This window comes from Schistocerca americana, chromosome 9, assembly GCF_021461395.2.
Source record: "Schistocerca americana isolate TAMUIC-IGC-003095 chromosome 9, iqSchAmer2.1, whole genome shotgun sequence".
NCBI classification, from domain to species: domain Eukaryota; kingdom Metazoa; phylum Arthropoda; class Insecta; order Orthoptera; family Acrididae; genus Schistocerca; species Schistocerca americana.
This window is the reverse complement of record NC_060127.1, coordinates 86,423,210-86,437,298: the sequence shown is the minus strand read 5'-3', so window position 1 is coordinate 86,437,298 and position 14,089 is coordinate 86,423,210. Positions and strand designations below refer to the sequence as shown.

The 14,089-nt window shown below is 42.7% G+C and overlaps 1 protein-coding gene across 2 annotated transcripts in view; it reads right to left on the bottom strand.

Annotated features, from left to right (window-relative positions):
* Positions 1-4: 4 nt before the first annotated feature.
* The window catches only part of LOC124550951 (smad nuclear-interacting protein 1), a 32,766-nt gene continuing 18,681 nt past the window's right edge, over positions 5-14,089 (bottom strand). For both annotated transcript variants that reach the window (XM_047125763.1, XM_047125762.1), the window contains exons 4-5: positions 11,530-11,878; positions 5-564 (exon numbers count right to left, since the gene is read on the bottom strand). In XM_047125763.1, the coding sequence (XP_046981719.1) occupies positions 271-564; positions 11,530-11,878 (643 nt within the window). In that variant the 3' untranslated portion in view covers positions 5-270. The remainder of the gene's footprint in view (positions 565-11,529; positions 11,879-14,089) is intronic.

The following is a 14,089-nucleotide window of genomic DNA, read 5'->3' as shown; positions in this document are numbered from 1 at the left end:
GAAGTGCCATTGTTGAGGTTTAATGACCGATTCTGATGAATCACAACCAACGTGATACAAAATGAGGCAGTCTAGCGCTGTCATTAATCAGTGGAAATTTTTGCCTAGTGGGCACAATATGACAAAGTGGTCTAGATGAATGGAGCTCATTCAACAATATCAACAAATGAATCACTTTTTTTTCACCCATTCAAGTAAACGTTAACTAACCAGTTCAATAAAACAGGCAACTACCTTCCTTCAAAGTATCTCCCGGACAGCCATTTGTGACTACCCATTCTGATCGTCGTCTTCTTCGTCGCCTTTGCTGTGCTCGTGTAACAAAACATAATCTCTTGAGCTGTATCCAAATTTAATAACATCTCGCTCCATCAGTTCCACGTACTTCCGTGCCTCAATACGCTTATTGTTCACGTACGTGCCGTTAGCAGAGTCCAAGTCGATGATGTACGGTCGCACTCTCTTGCCTTTTGTTCCATCTTCTCGAGTGAAAGGCACAAGTCTATACTGCAGGGCTGCGTGCTGCTTCGAACACGATGGGTGGTCCACAGGGATATCAGCCACCTGCAAAAATTTTAAATACTAGCTTATAACAGGGATTCTGTACGTAGTAGACTCGCAGAAGTGTTATTTATTTCATCACTGATGGTTACAATGTCCGTGTTTATACAGTGTCTATCTTCTCATGTGTCTGTTCCTTCAGACATGCATGCATATCAGGGACATGTGATGTGCAGACATGGACACTGCAGATATGGAAACTGTGTAACTGCAGACATTGTAACCATCATCAGTGATGTATCCTTGCTTATATGAGATAAAACAATGATAAGCATCTCTCTCTCCCTGTGTCAAAATCACAATGTGTGCAAGCATAAGGGTTGTGGACTCCACATGGAAGTTTGGGTCAGTCCTGAAGGCATGCTCAAACAGCTGAAGTGATTAAGGGACTGCTCATGATAAGTGGGAAATCCAGATTCACACCCCAGTCCGGCACATATTTTCAACTGTCACAAAGAGCTGACACCAATCCAGATTCAAAAAATGCATATCAATTTTGTAATATTATTTATTTATGGATATGTGGCACCTGGGAACATTAAAGCCATCAGGCCTATTACTAGATATCCTTAGAGATTTGAAATTATGATATTCATGCTACACGAGATGTAAATATTGACAATTAATTTGACTGAATGGCTGATGGTAACACCAACAGCTCTCATAATGAATATCGATAATTTATGAAATGCCAGTCTTTGCGATATTATGTTAAGCTATTTCCTTATTACATTCTTATCAACTTGTAACACATCCTTTCCCAGCCACCCAGATGTTCTTTAGCAGTTTTGATACTGTAGTCACCCAAGCTGATTTCTAGTGGCCAAGGGAAGTGAGTTTATGTTCGGCCAGAGGAAGATGGGTTAGATTTTCCCTAAATGGATGCCAGTTGGAGCCGAGTAGACTGGCTCGGAGGGAGAGAAATACTGCAGGAATGATTCTTAAACTCCTGCCACGAGACATCACTTTATAGAAGTGCAGTTCAGCAGGGGCAGGGGATGGCTAATACAATGCTTACATTCTCCTCCAGATTTCTGAATGGCTCAAAGGTCTCTATTTTAAACAATTTTGTGGGCTGGTTGGGTGCTCACGAAATTGAGGAGTCAGATTGAGCCCTCATCAAATTGAGGTGGCAAGCTGTCAGCCATTTTTCCTTTCTTCTTTTTCTCTTTTTCCAAATGCTAATTTTGAATGTCTGGAATTAGTGGCTTCTTGGCATCAAAGATTACATTTCTGGAACGGAATCCTATAAAGCATTCGAAAGTGCGTTCCGCTGCAGGGGCATCGAATTCTATGCGTGCACTTTTTCTTGTTGTCTATCAGTGCCATGGATTAATGAGTGTCCACTTGTTCTGTGAAAGAAGGGTTCAGAGTGGTGTATGAAACATAAGCCAGCTGGAGATGTGATTTGAACAGAAGTGTAGGACTTGGATAGAGTTAATTAATAACAATAAATTTCATTTTTTTTCTGTGCAAATTTGTGCATGTGCAAGTTTCAGTGATTGCATGACAGTTTCCCTACCTACCTCATGTAATTAATTGTGAAATAAGGACCAATAAGTACTGAACAAAGATGAATAAGAATGCATTTATTAAATGACTAAAAAGAACAACATGAGATGTCATAAAATTAACAGATATTGAGGAAAGTCACTCGTCGATGTGGTGGCACAAGACAAAGGTGGCGCACGGTAGGAACAGTGGACAACAAACAAAGTCACTACCTTGTCCCCAAGTATCACCAGCACAATACCAAATTTTATCGAAGCGAGAGGCTTAGAATTAATCATCTCTTGTGGAAAAAATGGTCTGGACAAGATCCGGACTAAATGTATGTGTTTAACACACGAGTTTGCCGGCAGTGTCCAGTGGACCTTACGCACACTCACGTGGGCATTAACATTTGCCAGTTGGAATGCCTTGGAGCATGAAACACCGATTTACATGTTGGGCCGTGTAGCACGAGTAAAGACAGTGAAATGGTGGCGAGTCACAATACTTCACGAAAGGCATTTCGGCATGAAATCGATGCTGATGCTGCGAGGAGAAGACAAAGACCGAGAGCAACGCTAGGTCAGTGGAAATCTCACTAGGAACTGAGATATTTTCTTGTACCAGTAGCTGCCGTAACAGACAGCTATAGCGAGCTAGGAACATACGGTACCATAAAAATGACGACGATTTGAGTTGAGGGGGTGCTAGACATCATAGTCATCAGAGCCCTGATGAAAAGTCAGCATGCAAATCTCATTGGTGGGGATGAAGGCTGTCCCCACATGCAGAGCAGTTTATAATGTCAAAATCTGCTGCCCTTCCCCACTAATTTAGGGATGAGGCCTGACAGTGCAGAAAATTCCACCAGCCTTGTAACACTAGAATCGGTATCTGTGAGGATGGTGGGCACATCTCCAGCGAGACTAAGGGCTGCCCTGATATCAGTATACAGGACACACACAGCCAAAATATGCTGAACTGAAAGTGGCATGCAAGAAACTTCAGAGTGGGGGGATCCTCCCACTGGAGGAGAAAACAACGCGTTAAAGGGCTATGCCTGAAGCACATTCTGGTACGCAGAACCTTCTCCTAGCGGCGAAGCTGGCGTGAAGTCTGCCAAGCCTTTGTGGTTGATTCGAGCGACCGCAGTTTATTGTCTGTCACATGCAATCATTCAGCCTCCAATGCCTCTGTCAGAAAATGAGATGATGGCGTGCAACGGGATGGGACAGTGATGGACAGCACCATCCCAACATGCTTCCTTGGCGACTGCCAGCCATGCCATTGCTCTGTATCCCAATGTGGCCAGGTATCCAGCAAAACATCACCTCCTTACCACAGTGTTGGAACCACTGTAAGGAGTCATGGTTGCACTGAATCATTGGGTCTACTGGATACATTTGGTGCTTGCAGGGCACTGAGAGAGTCAGAACAGACAAGAAACCTTGTATAGTGATGTCTGTGAACCCTCCCCAGTGGCACCAGAATGCCATATAATTCATCATCATAATTTGTAAATTGTTCTAGAAGATGCACTTTAAAAACTCTTATCAAGATAAGCAGCAGAACAACCAAGAGCATTCTCTTGCTGGGAGCCAGCTATATAAATAACGATAAAACTGTGGTACGTACTTAAAATGGACGACAACATAGGTGTAAAAACAAAATCTGGAGTACAAGTTTTACTGTACTGTGTCAAGCTTAAAATCACTCTGGGCCTCTGAAGACACCAAGGCGGCAATGTGTTCTGTCCCTGGCTGTGTATTTTGATGCCTGGTACATCCAGATCTTTGAAACAGTCCATAGCATGTATCCCAAATGGCTTGATCGCATGGGGCTGATTCCTGAACAGCCGTTCAAAGGTGGGTTGGACCACTGAACTAAATGTCAATGACTGAGATTTTCAGTGCCTGCCAAGCCAAATGGATATGTTGCCAAATCCAGAGTGGTGGTTCACCAGCCTCTGCACACAGACTCCGAGCTGGGCTGGTCCGAAACACTCCAGTCGACATCCAAATGCGCTCATGGTGGACAGCATCTAACATCTTGAGATAGGAAGGACAGGCCAATCAGTAGACCACACTGCCATAATCTAAGTGTGATCGAACAAATGCCCTATAAAATTGCAGGAGGGGGGGACCTGTCAGCTCCATGTTTTTCCGCTAAGACATTTCAAAATATTCAATGACTGGAAACCCTTTGTTGATAGGTCTTTCAGGTGGGGGAGCAAAGTCAATTTTGAGTCAAATAATAAACCCAAAAAGTGCACAGTATCTTGAAAACATAAAATATTGTTCACCACTGTGAGCATTGGTAGGTTAAAACTTTGACGAGCACGGTTAAAAGTGACACATGTAGTCTTGGGTGAGAAACGAAAACCAATTGTCCTGGCCCAGGTTTCCAGCCTCGTAATGGTCAGCTGTAGCTGCCTCTGATCTTGTCACCGTCATAAGATCAGAGGAAGAGTAGACGACTGCAAAGTCATCCACAAACAAAGAGCATTTGACAGGGCTCGTGACTGCAGAGGAAATGGCATTGACAGCGATGGCAACTGCCGTGGGGGATCCCATTCTCCTGAAAATAGAAGTCAGATTTGGCACTGCCAATGCGATATTGGAAACGCTGGTCCTCAAGAAAGGATTGGATAAGAAGTGGCAGATGTCCACATTGTCCCCATTCATGAAGTAGGCAAAGAATGTTGTACCTCCAAGTAGTATCATACACTTTTTCGAGGTCAAAAAAAGGACAGACAAAATGGTTTTGGCGTAAGGATGACTCCTGTATCGCCGTCTCCAGTAGAACTAAGTTGTCAAGGGTGGAATGGTAGGACCTGAAACCACACTGGGTGCGGCTCAGGTGACCTCGGGATTCGAGCAGCCAGATGAGGTGGCTATTGACCATGCGTTTAAGAGTCTTACCCATACAACTGGTAAGGGTGACAGTCTGGTGACTGTTAGGGGCGCCACAGCAGTCCTTGTCTAGTTTCCAGAATTAATATTACCTCCTTCCAAGTCGTGGGGTACTGTCCAGCAAACCAGCTCTGACAAACAAGAGAGGAGCTGTCCTTTCACGTCAGGGCACATGATGAAGCATGGCATTATGGATCTCATCAGATCCTGGAGCAGTGTCTCTGGCTGCAGACAAAGATAATTCCATTTCCCGCACGGAGAACGGAAGGCTATAGACTTCGTCATTATTTAAGAAGAAATTTAGCTTCCTCACCTCTGCAGTCCTACAGAACACCTGAAAAGCAGGAGCTTGTATGGATGACATAGTAACAGTAAAGAAGTGTTCAGCTAAAACCTCAGCCACGTCTTCTGGTGTGTCCACCAAGACCCCATTACTTGCCACGGCCATAAGGGGGATGAGTACTACCTTTGCCTGAAATCCATCTTATTGATTCCCAAACTTGCACATTGGAAGTGGACCAATTAATGGAAGTCTTGAATTTCCTCCAGGAAGCCCTCTTTTGTTGCTTTATCACTTGTCTCGCATGTGCTCCTGCAGATCTGGAGGCATGAAGAATGTCTTTAATTGGACAGTGTTTTAAGTTCTGCAGAGCTGTCAGTCTGGCACTGATTGCCAATCGACAGTCGTCATTCCACCAAGGTATAGGCTGCCGTCTCAGATGGTTACTAGACCTGGGGATGGACGCTGGGGCAGCCCAATTGATCTCACAAGTGATATGGGTCACCACCCCTTACGCACAATATTTTTGTTCAAAAATAGCCTGTCAACTCTACTGTAACAATTTTCCCTTTGCATCATCCATCTGCAAGGTCTCCTGTTGGCCACCATCCTAGTCGGCATACAGATCCACACTGGGAAGCGGTCACTAGACTGTAAATCCGAAGCTACTTCTCACTGAAATGAGTCTGCAATAGCTGGGGAAAAAAAAGAAGGGCTGAAAAAGACCCTGTAGCTGTGGAAAAGTGTGTCATCTGAACCGCGTTCCGAAGCTCAATATTCTCAGAGTATATGAGTCATTTGATCATCCGACCCCTAGAGCAACTGGTAGCTGAGCCCCACAGCACACTTTGTGCACTGAAGTTCCCCCACGAGGAGGAATGGGCATGGTAGTGTGTCAAAGCATCAATAGGGGGAAGGTACAATGAACACAGTGTGATATTAAAGGGTACAAGAACTTTCACAGCAACTGCTTGCATGGCTGTGGTAAGAGGGGCAGCCACTCCACCTTTAACCCTGTCTCCAGTAGTATCGTCCTTCCTGTATGCCTGGTAGCCCCATAATGCAGGTGTGTCAGTGACTTTAAGATGTGTTTCTTGTAAGCAGATGCAGAATGGTTTCTCCTGGACCTACAGCTGCAATTCTTTCAAATGTGAGCAATATCCATTCAAATTCCACTGCAACACCGAAGCCCCTGTGGAAGCCATTGGTTAGCAATGGTTGTTCTCTTTCTCCCTCAGAGGAGGTGATTTACTGGAGAGGTCAGGGAGAACATTAGCCGGTTCCTTGGTCTCCGGTTCCTCCAACTGGAAGTCCATATCCTCAAGAGCATAGTGCCCATCAGAGAGGAAGAGAGTGTGCCGATCTGAAGGTTTAACTACTGCTTCCTTGGAGTTCTAACTACTTTTCAAAGGATGTTTTTCTTTACTGACAGGTGGTTGGCTGGATTGCGGAGATGGCTTAGTTGGCTTCTGATGTTGGTAGTGGTATGTGGCTTAGGTGGCAAGCCTATTGTTGATTACTTCTGAATGACTTCAGTTTCAAGTGGAGCATTTCCCCACACAGGTACACTGACGAGTGCATGTACTCATACTTGAATCTGTGGTCTGAGTTTGTGTGGAGGCATCACACTTAGTGATTGGCATCTTAAGAGCTGATGCAAAAGAAGTAGCAAAAACCAGTGGTTGCAAAGCTTTGAAAGCCTTTTTAGCTTCCCCATAGGGTATGTGTCTCTTTACTTCCAACTCCTGAATTTTGCTTTCCTCATTGTACACCCCACACTTCCTGCTCCAGACTGGGTGATACCCAGAGAAGTTCATATGTTTTGGAGGAAGTATACAAAAATTGCCCCAGTCATGAGCTGAGCCTCCACAATTGCAATACGTAGCCTTCCCATTACATCCCACAGTGGTACGGCCAAATCTCTGACATTTGTAGCATCACACTGGTAACTCCACGGGGTCCAACTCCATTATATTGGAGCAGTTAATTATGCCCTTACTAACGTGAAGGGTGTCATGCAACTCAGTCTCGACTAGGGAGCCACCTAGGGCCTTACATCCCAGAAGCTTAGATATTTGGTTTGAATCTGCTGATTCTACTAAAATTGTTCCATTACTAAGTCATTTGACACTTTTTACAGACCCAGCAATATCTTACAATGCCTTGTGAATATAGAAACGGGATATTTTCTCAGAGGTTCCCCCTGTTTGCTTGATTACAACGAAAGTGTTATGGCACAATAATGCCCCGTTACTATGTTTCTGAGGCTTCCTTTCGCGAGGACTGACCAACCGAGCTCTCTTTGAGGAGTGGGTGTAGGTACCAGCTGACGGTACACCCGTACTGTCAGTGGCAATAGTAGTAGTAGTTTGATTAGACCGTTCCATAGGGATCCCATGATACATTAGGGAAACAACCGTCGACCCAGGCAGAGCTCTGCATGCCTTAGCAAGCTTCATACAACCAGAGGGTGGCAGGTGCCCGAGAGGTTGCCTGCCGGAGACTGCTTTACTTCAAGAGTCATTCACCTCATCAGCACGTAGAACATGTTGAGGTTGAGGTTTTTTTTTATAGAGGTTTGTACCTTCATTGCGGTCTAGGCGGTGAAGCAATGGCCTACATTCTCCAAAACAAACATTACACCGCTGCGCTGCACGGTGCTCGCTGAAGCATACCCAGAGCTTATGGCGGCAGAGGGCTGGCGGCACTTATCAGTCTCCAGCTCAGGAACCCCGGGGTCACCTACCCCATACTCAGCAAACGAATGCAGAGCCACTGAGGGACGGAACTATTGAGACATGTGGTGAAAGGCTGTCACGTGAGCTTTTGTTGAATTGTTACTTGTTTTGTTGCTACAGTAATTATTAAGGGCACTTACTAATAGCCAGTTGAGAGAGGTGTATTGAATTGTTAGCGGTGATCATTTCCAGTCCAATGGTTGGATCTCTGAAACTTTTATGAAAGCAGTTTGATAGTTACAGGGCTTTTAATTACTGACAGTTGAGTTGCGAAGTTTAACCCTGTCACACAGATCAACGTGAGACTGGCTACCCTTCCTTTTACTGATGTCTAATGTAATAGGTTGGTGTATAAGTTTATAGCATTTTTCTTTTGCATGGGTTCATTTATCAATCGTAATTTTCTATTTGTAGTTCACTGTTGCTATTTTAGTTTACATATTATCATTTTGTGTTCTGGAGATACTGAGTGGAACTTTGGGCACTAGAAAATGGACTTCCAAGTAGAGAATCTGAACATTTCTGACATATTCTTCTGGCCGAGTTCAATAGAGTGGTGACATCAGCAAAGGCAGCCAGAAACATTTGTGCTGTGTATAGGGCTAATGCAATTGGACAGAGCATGGCAAGGAAATGGTTTTCTCATTTTGAGGAGGATCATTTTGATACAAGTGTCTCTCGATGTTCAGGAAGACCTTCAGGGTTGGATGAAGATCGTTTAAACACACTAATCCACATCAGTGTATTTGAGAATGGGTAAATGTGACGAATTTTGATCATTCCATTAATGTATGACATTTGCAAGCAATGGGAAAGGTTTGAAAATCTAGTAAAAGGATACCGCGGGCTCTAAGCCATAATCACAAAAATCAGTAGGTGCCTGTATGTGCATCTCTGTTTGCTCGTCATCAATTGGTTCGTGAAAAACATCGACTGTTCCTACCCTGAATGATTACTGCTGATGAGAAATGGTGTCTCTATGCTAACATAAGGAAAAGAAAAGAATGGTTGTGCCCAAACAAAGCAGCAAATCCCTGTACAAAGGCCAGCACACATTCACAAAAGATAATGTTGCGCATCTGGTGGAGCAGTGATAGTGTGGTGTACTATGAACTCCTTCCCCGAGGTTTAACCATCACTGCTGACATTTATTGTCAACATCTGAGACGTCTTGCAGATGCAGTCAATGAACAATGACCAGGAAGGCCATAAAGTGATGCTACTCCACCATAATGCACACCCACAGTCTGCTAGATTGACAAAAAATACTATACAGGAGTTGCATTGGAAAGACATTCTGCACCCACCTTATTCCCCAGATCTTGCGGCCTCACATTTTCACCTTTTCTGCTCTCTATAGAACAACCTTCAAGAACTTCTTTTCTGGATGAAAATGCACTCTGAATATAGCTCGAAGAGTTCTTCACCTCAAAACCACGATTCCTACACTCACAGAACTGAAAAGTTACTGCAGCATTGTTGGACTGTTGTAAATAGTGAAGGAGATTATATTGATGAAATAAGTTTCAGTCATGTGCATCTGTTGTATTTATTAAACTTATGGAAAAATGCAATGAACTTATGCACTAACCCAATAACAGTGAAACAATAAATCCGGGCCCACCATCAAACATTTCCAATCAAATCAGGAGAGCGTTGCTCTATGTCATTTCTTTCAAATGCCATGCATTGTCAAGACTGCAGATGCGAGATGACTTCGCATGAAGTCATGGATGTTCCATGAAACAAATGAAAGCAATGTTTAAAAACATAATAATGATACGTATCACAAGAGTACTGAAGCAATCAAATGTGGAGAAGCAGCTGAGTGCTCAGAGGAAGTGAGCGAAACAGTAAGATAAGGCTAGTGGATGAGACGGAGGGAAGAAAACAGTAATGGATAGATATGAGAAAAACATTTCGGTGTTAGCACTTTAACAAATATAGTGTCAGACAAAAGGAAAATTGCTGGTATACATCAAAATGGAAATAATGTTGATGGCAAGACTGCACGGACTTTTTAGCTAAAATGCAGGTTACTAGGTCCCTTGTTCCACACTTGTACACCTAAAAGGGAGAAGAAGAAAAATTAAAGGTGCAGCCAAGATGCTGGACATATCCAATCTGGTATTGCAGTTATGGAATGACGATAGGTATTTGATACGTGAGGATAGGTACTGAGGACACTAGTACTCGAACACCAACAAAGTAACAGGATGTGAGAAAATTACATTCCTATTCCATCACATTCCCCCTAACTGAGCACAGGAAGGACCAACAATCTGGCAAGATACACTTTCGGTGGATGTAACACAAATGGAAAACAGGCTCTTCAACAAGTCAAGTAATGACTTTTTGGAAGACTATATGTTTACAGAAGGATGATCATCGAGTCATCTACCAACTAATTTACAAATATTTACATATGCAGTGTATCAAAATCAAAATTCATTTGAGAAAATTGTAAAATTACTGTGACACAGACTGGCCAGTCAGTAATTACATTCAGAGGGTTAAATTCAAAATACTGCAAATACTTGTACAGAAAGCAGTAACGACAATCAGTTCACAATTACTTTAAGATTGACACTTAGGTAGGAGCACATCGAAGACACGCACAATCTCGTATTTCATTCAGTTCACTCGAACTCACAAGCTATTCAACATATAAAGATGATACCGGCATCAGTGTGTTCTTGAAGAAAAATGTTCAAATGTCTGTGAAGTCTTATGGGACTTAACTGCTAAGGTCATCAGTCCCTAAGCTTACACACTACTTAACCTAAATTATCCTAAGGACAAACACTTGCACCCATGCCTGAGGGAGGACTCAAACCTCCGCCGGGACCAGCCGCACAGTCCACGACTGCAGCACCTTAGACTGCTCGGCTAATCCCGCGTGGCTGTTCAATGTTTTCATTTTAGGTTTTTTTTTTCCCAGCAAATTTTTGAGATGATATATTGAAAGTTTATGAAACTGCATTTGCTAATGACATTACTGAGTTTTCAATGTTACTCAATTTATGTGGACACATTAGGGGAATGAAGGTTTACAAGCATTTATCCGTTTTTGTTTCATTTCATTTTTCTTAGGAAATACAGAAAACTTAATTCATAACTATTTCTGTTGTCTGCAGTGGTTAGTAAACTTTGCGATCGGATGGCATTTCAAAACATTGTCTTGGAGCTCCTCGATACAATGATAACTGTAGCATAACACTTCAGTTGATCATCAGTCACTGATAAGAACTCATATTCATGTAAATAACCTTACATTCACTCAAAACTGCAATGACAACACAACATGATACAGCACGGGTGGGCTACTGAATGGTGGCATGGTCAGCTTTGATGTCAGCATTGCAGCCTTTTACTGCACCATCTCTGAGTGATTCCTACTGTGTACTCTTCATACCCGTGGGAAAACATATCACAAATACTCACGGATATAATGGAATGATTTGTAACTGCAATAATACATGAATCTGGAATTGATATTTTTGCCTTTTGCAACTAAGAAAAAGAATGGCACATGAAGTATACAAACCTTTCTATCACGGCCAATCAGGAATGCAGACTGTCTGTGAAGGTACAGCGTGGGCAATGCCTCATCGCCTTTGAATGGGTAAAATCGCCACCGACGTTTCGGCTTGCGAGCTTCTGGAGGCTCGCTGTACTTGATAACAACACCATTGTAAACATTGACATCTTCTGTCAGTTTCCCTGACAGGCCAAAGTTTGGCTTCTTCTTATCCTCAGCTGAGGAAGGGCCTCCAGAGTTGTTATTTGCAGCCTGTTTGTTGTCAGACTTGCCCCACTCGTACTCCTTCTCGTCTTCGGTGGGACGCTCACGTTTTATTCGGCGAGGACCTTCCCGTGAATCACCTACATGGTCCCTGGAAAGCAAATGACATGCTTTTACACTCATTTGACAACTGCTTTCACTAATACAACTATAAAAATGTTGTTCTGCACTTTGCAGAAATGTCACAAAACAATGTGATGGCTATTTTGCATGTGAAGAAACAAGCTCTACATTTCAGTCTTGTCTAGTGTTACTTACAAAGCCAGTCTCAAGAATCTCTCTCATTGAGGAGAGCAATGAAGAAGCATGATCAATGCACAAATATCATTTCTTCAATGTGACTGGAAAATGAACTAGAAGGTGACTCATTACTTAACACTATCAACTACATCCCAATCATCACTGAACTGCACTATTAGATGTGTAACTCCACTTTTTCCAATGTTACTTCAAAATAATAAAAAGGCAACACTAATGGATAGTGTGCCAAGTACCTACATCCACTGGTTATCCACGAACACAATAATTGAACTATTTGCATCTGTTTATTTTGTTTGTGCATTCTAATATGCCTCAGGTAGTTGACAATACCTAAGCATGAAATATAAACAGGGAGTCATTCTGTGTGTGCAAAAGCAGTCAAAATTGATTCACAGATCAATAAATGGATGGAACAGTAACAAGAAAGTATTAGTGTTCAACAGATAGCCATACTAATGGGCATGATGAAATTCCAAATGGGCAGCCATCTGCCGTAATTGAAAGACTTGGCACAGAAAGTTATGCAGGATGAAGTTTTACAACACTGTCCTTATTTAATGCGTTTCCTCACATTTCAGGAAGTTCTTTTTGGAAAAAATGCTATTTTTTATTTGACAAAAATGTGTACCATTACTGGCAAAACATAAATATACAGCCAAAATAGCTTCACTTCTAAATGTGTGCAAGTATTACCTGTAATCCCTGTCTTTTATGTAATTGCTCTTTATTTTAACTTCTCGCAAAAATCTTCCCAACTGAGTCTTTAAATGGAAACAACGGATACTGCCTCAGTCTGTCTCTCTGTAGCATTCACTGAGTATGTTCATTTACAAGGTGCTGCCCTAAATGCCTGAGAATATCCTGCAAGAATTACAAAACTTACAACTTAATTTCCACCATTCACTGTCAAGGTAGTCTCCATGCGCTTGTACGATGTTTGTTCAAAAAATTCCGGAACTTTGTCCACAAAATTTTTCTATGCTTACCATTTAGTTACTGTGCATGGTCTCCTCCAAAATACTCTCCTCCCAATTGATATACTGCTCCCAAAGCCGTTTCCACTCCCAGAAGCAGTCTTGGTATGCCTCTAGCGGGATCGGTGAAGCACGATCTGCCAATTTTCTTTTATCTCACCTATCATTGCAAACCTTCGTCTTACAGCAGGATTTTCAACTTTTTTTTTTCCTTTTTTTTCCTTGGGTGGGGGGTGGGGGGGGGGGGGGAGGGGGGGAGCCTCTGCAGGGACCAGGTCTGGAAAGTATGGAGGATGAGGCAGCACAGTTGTTTCATTTTTTTGTGCAATTGTCACACACCAACGGGGCTGAATGTGCAGCTGCATTATTATGATGCAAGAGCAATGAATTGTCTCGCATGTTTCAGGCCATTTCCTTCTCACATTTTCTCGCAGGTGTCGCAATGTACCGGATAATGTCATCGATTAACAGTTTGTCCCTGTGGTAGGAATTCATGATTAACTAATCCTCCAAAGTCAAAGAAGACTATCAGCATGGCTTTGACATTTCACCTGACCTGAGGAGCTATTTTTGGCCTAGGAAAACCTTTCCTGACCCATTATGAAGACTGAACCTTTGTCTCAACATCAAAACCCTAGAACCATGCCTCAACACCAGTTATGATTCTCTCAATGAACATCTCGTTCTCATTTGTATGATCCGAAAGCTCTTCACAGACAGTTAGGCGAAAGTCTCGGTCTTGACTCATGAGCCATGGGACAAACTTTGTGGCAACATGTTGCCTTCCAAGATGCTCTGTCAGGATTTCATGGCATGATATTACTGAATTGTTAAATTCTTCTGCAATCTCTCAGACAGTTAGTGATGTGGACAGACATCAAAGGGCATCCTGAATGAGGGTCATCTTCAACTTCCGTCTGGATATTTTTAAACTTTGTGAACCATTCATAACACCAAGTACAGCTTGAACACTCATCACCATAGGCTTCCTGCATCATTTGGTGTGTGTCTCATGATTTTCTTGAGTTTCATGCAAAATTTAATGCAGATGACTTGCTGCTCTAACT